This window comes from Apaloderma vittatum, unplaced genomic scaffold (genome assembly GCF_000703405.1).
Source record: "Apaloderma vittatum isolate BGI_N311 unplaced genomic scaffold, ASM70340v1 scaffold30822, whole genome shotgun sequence".
Lineage (NCBI taxonomy): Eukaryota > Metazoa > Chordata > Aves > Trogoniformes > Trogonidae > Apaloderma > Apaloderma vittatum.
Window position 1 is genome coordinate 5,273 of NW_009705764.1, and position 9,423 is coordinate 14,695.

A 9,423-nucleotide genomic window follows, 5' to 3' on the forward strand; every position below is an offset into this window, starting at 1 on the left:
AGAGGGGACCAGACGCTGGGCCGGGGGTGGGTGTTGTGCAAAGTCTGAGTTACCGCTTCCTTGTCTTCTCTGCCCAGGAGCTGAACCTCTACCGGGCCAAGTGCAGCATGTTGTTCCATTATGACTGGATCAGCATCCCCCTGGTGTACACGCAGGTGGGTACTCATGTGTCCCCAGGGGCATGTACCATATAAACCCAGTTTCCAGTTCCTTCCACCCCACAATGACAGAGGAGCCCTACAGCCCCCGCCCTGAATTCCGATGGGGAGCACCTCCCTTCCTAAAAGTACTTCCCCAGAGCAGGGTTTAGCTTTAAGCTCACACGAGCATCAATGATCAGCCAAACCTCTCACATCCTCGCTGCTCCTATGCCGAATGTCCCCCTCGGCTGCCAGCCTCACCGCCGGCTGAGCCATGCTCCCCACAGGTGGTCACCATTGCCGTCTACTCCTTCTTTGCCTTCTGCCTCATCGGACGGCAGTTCCTGGAGCCACTGGACCCTGGGCAGGAGGCAGACCTGGACATGTACATCCCCCTTTCCACCCTCCTCCAGTTCTTCTTCTATGCTGGCTGGCTGAAGGTGAGACATGGGCAGGCAGCTGGGCTTTACTTTGTGGGCCAGAGGTAGCCAGGTGGCCCTCGGCATCCCCTGGGCTGCAATGGTGGCTGGCCCAGGGCATGGCATCAACCACATCGTGCCCCTGAGGACAAGTTCCCTGGGCCCAGGCATTGCACCAGGGCACCACAGAGCTCCAATTCTGCATGTTTCATGTGCCCCATGGGTGGATTGAAGGATGGAGAGCTCCATGAGAAGGTGTCCCTGTCCCTGCTCCCATGTCTCACCTGTCTGCCTTCCATCCCAGGTTGCTGAGCAGATCATTAACCCCTTCGGAGAAGACGATGATGACTTTGAGACCAACAAGCTGATAGACAGGAACCTGCAGGTGAGTCCTCTCCCAGGCTGATATTGTTTGGGGCTGCTGCAAGCAGGGCACTGCAATGTCCCCAACTCCTGGCAGTAGGACCTGTGCCCTGCCAACCCCTAGCCTGCCTCTTGGCCACACAGGTCTTTGTCCAAAACAAATTTCCGTGCAAGGAAGCATGGCTGCACCTTGTCCCTCCATCCCTGTCCTTCTGTGTGTCTGCTCCCCACAGCAGGGTCAGCACCCCCCAAGGGACATCCAGCAGCCTGACACCGCTGCTCTGCCCCTCACCTCCAAGAAAAATGTTCCAAAGGGGAAAAATCCAAATGCAGCCAGGAGATGAGCCCGGAGCCTCCTTGGCCCCTTGTAGGGCCCAGCCCTACCTCTGCAGCCACCAGTCCTACTCATGTCTGTGCAAAGTCACCTGTCCCTTGCCTTTGCTGTGCCCAGGTGTCCCTGCTCTCTGTGGATGACATGTACCAGAACCTGCCCCCTGCTGTGAAGGACAAATACTGGAACGAATCCACAGCTCAGCCCCCCTACACCACGGCCACAGCCGCCGAGACCCTGAAGCCTTCATTCCTGGGCTCCACCTTTGACATGCGGTGAGTGCACGGCACAGCCCTCATGCTGGAGGAAAAAAGGGTTAATGCTTCAGGATAGCAATAGCACAAGCGGGCTTGTCCCCCACCTCCTCCTGGGCCCAATTATAGCAGGCAAACAGCAAATCTCCCCTGGGAGCGAGTTGCCCAGCCCCTGTGAGGCTTGGGGGTTGCACTGGGTGATGGCTGAGCTGCAGGGACGTGGCCTCCCAGAGCTGCTCCCTGTTTGCAAATGTATTGGGATGGAGGTGGTGAGCAGTGCTGGGCATCCCTGTGGAGGATGGCAGCCTGTCCCCATCACCCCAGTGTGTGCGATGACATGGAGCAGAGCCAGCCGGCCGAGGCCTCACCGAGCGTGCCACGCACCCAGACGCCCCTGCTCAGCCGCTTCATCACTGCTGCATCCCCTGCCATCAGCATCAAAAACTTCGGCTGGGGAAGCCGAGGTCACCCCCACCTGCGGCGTAATCGTGCAGATGGTGGCTTCCCGTCCCCTTACCCCAACCGCTCTGAGGACCCCGAGTCCGTGGCCCGCATCGAGGAGGAGGAGACAGAGGATGAGGAGAGCCAGGCAAGTGAGCCCACCACACCTGGTGGTCGCAGAGGGGGAAACCAGCTGCTGGTGGCCTCTGAAACACAGACAAAGGAGCTGCCACTGATCCAGGTGAAGGCATCATCCAGTGACAGCATTGGGACTGACCGGCCAGAGGCCTGGGAGCCCTGAGGCTGTCCCAAAAGCATCCCTTTCCTTGTGGTAGAATAGCTGTCCCCACCCCAAGGCACTGCCAGCATCAGCTCCATGTCCCCAGACACCCCTCTAAGATCTCCCATCCAGAAGCAGGACATTGCCACCCAGCCCCTAGACGTGTCCCCAGGCTGATGGGAAGATCCTGGTGGGTTTGGGCAGCCTTTCACATCGCTGTTAGCACCAAAACCGCACATTCAGTCCATCTGTGTGATGATGCTGCTGACTTGCTGCTGGCCAGATTCACTCCTTTCTCCCACAGCCCAGACCCCAAGTAAGGGACAGGACATTAGCTTTGCAGAAGACAAACACCTTGACAGAGATGTCCCCTCGATATTAATAAAGATATTGCCAACCCCAGCTTGTTTGGTTCTTCCGTGTTGGTGCAAATCAACCCTAGCAGTGAGACAGCGGGGACACCACATTTACGCAAAGAGCGGGTAATCTTGGATATTGTCAAGGAGTGTGCATGATCTCCTGAGAGAAAAAAAGTACAGCCCCAAAGACTGACGGTTGTGGGGTAAGAGACCTAGTGATACAGCCTGAAAAAAACCCCCAACAAAACAGAAGGATGCTTTCAGCCCATGTAGGATTCTCCCACCAAGACATGCGTTTTCCCTGAGAACATTAGCAGAGCTGTTAAAAAACTCTACTTTCCTGCAAGCCCCTTTTCCCACAAACCCACTTTTTCTTTAAAGCTCCTGTCTCCCCTCAGCAAATCAGCCCAGCTCCTACTCTGCTACCCTCCAGGTCACGGCTGGACCTGTTAAAGTGTAACCACGAGGTTATTTTCTGGGTTGGACCATGTACTGTGAAAATATCCCAAAGTTAATACTGCATGGAGCTGAGAGAGCCGCTCCACAGCAAGGTGCAGCACTGAGGATGACGAGTGACCTCACTCTGGTTATGCTGCCAGGTGCTCATTGTATGAAAAGCAGCTTTTTAAAAACAGCCTTCGCATCTACCTGCAGAAGCAGGCAAGGTCCTTAGACAAGGCTTTGGCACTTCATAAAACCAGTCACATTAAACTCCAGCCCCTGCCCATCACTTTCTGGCTCAGTGCATGGCAGGCTTGCCCCCTCGCAGGCAGGTAAATCACTGTGCACATCCATGGGGCCAGACCAGAAACCACACATGCTGCCACCAAACCAGACAAGGTCCCACAGCCTATGACACCATGGGAACCAGTTGCCACACACCTGACGCGTCCCGTTCCCATGTCACACCTTTATCACAGCTCCGGTGGGGCACAGGCATTGCTTTTGTTCCCATAGGCTGTTGTCCTTGGCAGTTGCATTTTTCAGAGCAGTAACTTCATGAGCATTGATGAATGAGTCATAATCCTGCTCATCAGGGGCCAGGTTTACAGCTGACACCAAGCTGGCACTTACTCCTCAAGCCTATTTGTCCATCTGTACAAAGTCCCTCAGAAACACCCTAATTCCTGTTTGCATTCTGCAGAGGGGCGAGGGGAGAAAAGAAACACGCTCAGAGGAAGCAGCCACGACGTGACGCACCCCTCCGAGTGCACTTTATCGCCTCCGCCTCAGCTCTCTGGAAAGCAGGCGTTGCTGGAGTCCAGGGAAAGTTTACCCTGGATCACCATGGAGAAAGAATGTGCTTGTGCAAACGTTCCGCCCAGTCCAGGTCTCACCACCAGGGACTCCAGAAACCTGCCAATCTGTTGCACTCAGGCAGGCACAGCTGTTTGCAGACTCAAGGCAGCACCAGCCACGGCAAAACCGTGCTGCTGTGGTCATCCAGGGTGACAGGTACTGCTCCCTGATGCGGTTGGTGTGTCCCTCCACCCATGGCACAGACCAATTCTCAGAAGGCAGGATGAAACCAGCACAGCCCAGGGCATCCAAGCCCACTGGCACCTCCTGCTGCTGCACACAACAGCCAGGTCCAAGCACCACAAAGGAAAACTTAACAGAACTATCGAGTACACTGTTGGACTCCCAACTTCACCTTGATACCTGCACAAAACATTCAGCAACCAAAAGTAGGAACCCATCGTGCTGGCTTTCTTTAAAGAAGGCAGCCCCAAGGAATGACATCACACACCCCAAAACATCCAGAAACAGCTTTTTGTCCACCAGAGCTCCCCAGTCCCACCACCGGTTACAAGGCAGAAACCTGTGAGTGTGTACCCAGCTTTCGAAAGGGACAGACCACAAGTGCCTGGCCCTTCTGCTAGAAGGAATTGATCTGGCACTGCAAGGAGACCAAGGAGGTCAGGGAAAGACCAGCCGGTCACTGAGCAGTGCAGCCACTTCTGGTTAAAGAAGCTAACCGGAATGACGTGGGCAGCAGAGGCCAGAGGGGTAAGGGAAAAGTTTTCAGCCAGACTTTGCACAAATGTAGTGTATGAAGAACCATGGTGCTGTCACGCTGCACCCTGGACTACTTTCACCAGAAGCAGCCCAGCCCCTTTCTGCATCACCCTCACTTCAAAACCCCACACGTGGCCTGTGCTGAGCTACCACACCACAGGAAAAGGGGGATGCGTGCCCAGCCAGACACCAGCAGCTCTTAGAAAGCCAGAACTCTAGTGGGGATAGACACTTGCATCCTCCTCCTGCACATAGGTTTCCCATACTGGAAATTCTCCAGTTCAGCCAAGTCCGACAACTCTTTTCCCCATCCACTCAGGCCATTAAGTCACTGCTCTAGAACCCAGGGAGATGTTTTAGTTGAGACCATGCTGGATCAGGGCTTGCCTGAAGACACAAAAGTGCTCAGGGATTCCAGGAGAGATCCTTCTTCACACTTTACAGGCAGGAGGAGCTATGCAAGCCCCCTCCACCCTGCACACACCAATGAGCACACAACCCTTTACTGTGGTAGACTCTTGGATTTATTCGTTCTCTCAGCAGAACAGTTTTTATTCATTTGCCTTTTCTGGCCTTGATCTTCCTCAAGTAGAATTCCAATTCCTTGCCTTCCAACACGTAACCATCGGCTCGGCCACACTGTCCTGGTCTCGAAGCAATGCAGGCTGGAAAGAGAAGTCATCCAGGTAAAGTTTAATAGTTCAGTACCCCAGAACAAACACCAACCAACACCAAGCATGGATGAGCAAGCTATCAGTAACAGATGCACCAGTTTACGTGCTAGCTTTCCCCTAAAGGCATCATGCTCTTGAACCTGCTCTGCCGGACTGAGTCCCTAACGAAGTCCTCTTCAGATCTCCAAACTGTCATCGCTCAGGTTAAAAGGTCTCATCACCAGAAGACTTCAGAACACTGAGCTCTTTGCCAGAACTTGAAACTGGTCAGAGCCATCACACGTTCATACAACACTGGTCTGGCACATAGTGCATTCCATCGGCCTTTGCTCATTTTCCAAGTCTCGGGTCTCATTATTTTTCTCAAAGGCTAGCCAGGACCGATAAACTCCAGCAGCCTGACTGGGACATGTACCAATTCAAGCTCCAGAAACTCATTTCACCTTCATGTCACAACAGCGTTATCTCCACAGAAGATAAAAGAACAAGCTACATTAAAATCACAAAAGATGCTCCTGCTGACACAGAGAACACCCCATGGATTTAACCTTGCAAGCTAAGTTTTGTAACAGTGAGCAGAACTTTAAATGATACCAACACCAAGACGAAGAACTGCTGTCACCATTTGTGCCTCAACTTCCTTCATCACCACCCACACTGACGCTGAAAGGGACTCACCAAGTAGCTTTCCCTGCTGGAACTGCTCCTCAAGAATGCTTGCTATCTTGGCATTCTTCTTCCGCTCATCATATTTTTTCTGGATCTTCTTTGAACGCTTCTTGTTCAAGATTTCCTCCTCTTCAGCAGTCTAAAAACAAGACAAGTGAAGACAGCATGAAGCATATGGTCACTTTCTGCTAGTGCCAGCAGTCCCCACAAATATGAAGGAGACCCTTGTATTCTCAGTACTGCTTCCCAAGTCATACCTGGCAGAGATACAAATGCTTCAACCTCACAAAGCCAGGTGCTGTGTTTCATTTTCAAGGCCAAGAAATGCAGTGTTGCTACCTAGAGTCACTACTGACAACAAACAACAAAGCACAGTGCCCTAGTGAAGGGTGCTTTTGGACAGACGAAGCTGCCAACGTTCTTAACAAATTAATCCTCCTCAAAAAAAAAAACCAAACACACACTCCTTCCCTCTCCAGACAGAATGAGAGCACTTTGGCGTGACGCAGCCGTGGCAGACAAGCTACAAGGTCTCCTCAGGCTTCTGAACTGCAGAGCATTCAGGTAAAGAACGCTTTGGTTTTAATGCAAGGAGACAACCTTAAGCTCAGTGCTACAAATGGGGGTTTGAATGCCTCCTAGCAGTTGGGGTTTGAATCTTTTAATTTTAAGACAATGGGTCTCGACAGTTTAACACTTTTGCTTCTCAAAGCAATCATCCCCCAGCACAAGGACCCGACCTGCAAAGTCTTCCTCAGCATCATAAAATGTCATCGCTCTCCCTTCAGTAGCAGAACTGGACAAAGGTATCATCATTAGAAGACCAAAGAGATTGACAGGCAGGTCCTTGTGCACAAATGGGTGCGATACCTCACAGAGAGCTCCGTGGCACTCAACACTTCACTAACAGAGCCACACTTATCCCAGGAGACAACAGGAATGTAGCCCAGACAATCAATACTATTGTTGATGGGTACCCAGCTCTATTCTGGCAGGCCCTGTCCACTCACAATGGCTAACTGCCTCTAACAGGGCAGAGATTCCGCTCTGCAAGGACTCAAAATGACAATGACGTCCCCAAACATACCAGTTTGGCGCCCTTCTTACGTCCCAGGGGCAAGGCATAGTGGGCTTCATACCACTGCCGGTATGGGGTGCTGTCAATGAGAACGATGCAATTCTTCACCAGGGTCTTTGTCCGGACCAGTTCATTGTTAGAAGCATTGTAGACAACGTCGATGATTCTGGTTTTGCGAGTGCAGCCTTTCAAAAGAAGAGTATGAATTCAAACCTACAGGGATCAGATAACTGAGAACACACTCGACAGCATTTCACACACACCCTCAAACTATCTCACACTCGTCACCCCATCAAATGTCCTCCACTCTTCTCAACATTGAATTAAATTTAACTAAGAGATGCCTCTAGTTCTCATCAGTGCAGCTTTCCGTTGCTAGGATAGAAGCCTACACCTGGAAACCGAGTCACCCCAGGGGAAAAATTGGTATCTGTGGCCTTGCTGGAACTCATCTCAAATAAAACTAAGCAATGCTAAGAAACGAACTTCTGGTTCAGAATATACTTCAGCAGATGCCAGCTAACACTGCACACAGGGCTCAATACTGCATGTATCCTAGTTACTATATTAAACTATGTTGAATATGACTGCTCTGCAATACATACTAGAAATCATTTTTACAGGATGAAGGTTTACAGGTAAATTGAGAAAGGAAGCTGATGTTTACACCCTTCAAGACTTACCTGAAGCAACCATCCCTAGCTACTAGACTTGGCTGTTTAACAGTTGCCCACCCTGGAGACACAGCCCTCCACGTACAAAGGAGAGGCACAGGATGGGTTTTCTCCTCTTTGCTCACATACCTCATCTTTTTCCTAAAAGGCGGGCTCAGGATCCTCTCCTCTGTGACACTGCTTATGAGTAACGGCACTTCTCACAGTGTGGACAACATTCAGAGACTATTCAGGAGGAAGCATGTCCTTCTGCCCTCAAGCCATGCCAGCCACTGCACCACCCCCTTATGAAATACTGGTTTTACCACTGTACTGAGCAACAGGCTCATTTTATGTGGTTTTCCATTTGCAAATCAAAGAAAACCCACCTTGCTCAGGGGTAACACTACAGATTCCCCTCGTTTTTTCTGCTTCCCACTTTTGCTTAGTAAAGCAGGTGTATGAAGTAAACAGCATGCACTAACGTAACCCTGTTCTAGGGGCACACCTCCTCAGAAAACCCCTCAACACCTTTCTCTCTCATACAGGATTACTAAACTTATAGTAAGTGTTCGTTAACAAAAAAAAATTGCACTTATGAATTACTTTTACTTTTTTTTACTCCTTCTGTAGCTCCCTCCATCCCAGCAAAAAAAGCGATGCAAGCATGTCACTCAGTGTAACTATGACACTCCAATCACTGTGAACTTTGCAGACATCAAAGTCTCCCAAGGCCACATCAAGTCAAAGTTATCATCATCACTATGCACGCTGCTCCAGGCCCAGCTCTGCAAGCTCCACCACATTCAACTCCGGACTACAAATCCACACCCGATTCCTCTACTCCACAGCAGTACCAAGGACCGGTAGAGCTCTAAAAGACTACTCCCTCCCAACGCGTCAGGCTCACGACATACTTACATTCTGAACCCCAGGAGAAGTTGCCAACATCCAAACGAAGTGCACGGTACTTCTTATTTCCACCACGAACTCTCACTGTATGAATTCGGCGTGGGCCAATCTACGGTCAGAAACAAACACCAGGGTGTTGTTTGCGCTGGAATACTGCACAGCTCACACGGGAACCCGGCCAAGTCCTAACTTAGGCAATGTGGTCAGTGTAACTATGACAAAACCCAGCATCAGCAGATGCAGTGAGTGACCAAAACGGTCTGCTGCATCTACCTAAGGTGAAAGTTTCATCATCCCAATTGCCTCTTATTATAAAAATGTATCATTGCTTTCCACAAACATGAGAGAAAAATACCACTTTTTAAAGAAGCAAGGACAGATATTTAACCAGTCATAAAACCGAGCATGTATTTAAGCCTCTAACAACACACAATCAGCAACCTAAGTTTGAAAACTGACCACCCTCCTCGAAGCACCCACCTTAGTGTTGGCCGGTGGCCGCCCCAATTCATACTTCCTCTTCTTGTGGTAGGGCTTCCTCTTGCCCCCAGTCTTGCGACGTTTATGCCAGTTGTCCCTGGAGATACCTAAACGGAGAGTAGCGTGGTCAGAGGATGGCACACAGCCCACCTGGCCACAGCAGAGCACGGTTCTGAGTCCTCAGCTCTCCAAGGTTGGTATCCGCACAGCGCACTCAGCCTTATGCAGCAGTTAGAGAAGCTTCATCATCGATACTCAGATCCGCCTCAACCTCCTCCCTTCGGCAGAGCTGTACAGATCAGGCAGGCTCCCTCCACACTGTCTGACGGGCTGTTCCCTTTGGGAATGGGC

At 51.1% G+C, this 9,423-nt stretch overlaps 2 protein-coding genes across 2 annotated transcripts in view; one reads left to right on the top strand and one right to left on the bottom strand.

Annotated features, from left to right (window-relative positions):
• The window catches only part of BEST4 (bestrophin 4), a 3,944-nt gene extending 1,695 nt beyond the window's left edge, over positions 1-2,249 (top strand). The window contains exons 5-9 of the mRNA XM_009865567.1: positions 38-155; positions 428-580; positions 864-944; positions 1,374-1,528; positions 1,832-2,249. Of these exons, the coding sequence (XP_009863869.1) occupies positions 38-155; positions 428-580; positions 864-944; positions 1,374-1,528; positions 1,832-2,249 (925 nt within the window). The remainder of the gene's footprint in view (positions 1-37; positions 156-427; positions 581-863; positions 945-1,373; positions 1,529-1,831) is intronic.
• Positions 2,250-5,107: 2,858 nt separating this feature from the next.
• On the bottom strand, positions 5,108-9,222 carry RPS8 (ribosomal protein S8; the record flags this gene model as incomplete). The annotated part of the gene is made up of 5 exons (XM_009865568.1): positions 5,108-5,271; positions 5,959-6,088; positions 7,037-7,212; positions 8,602-8,701; positions 9,073-9,222. Coding segments are annotated over 5 exons (666 nt in total), but the record flags the coding sequence as incomplete, so codon positions are not given.
• Positions 9,223-9,423: the final 201 nt, after the last annotated feature.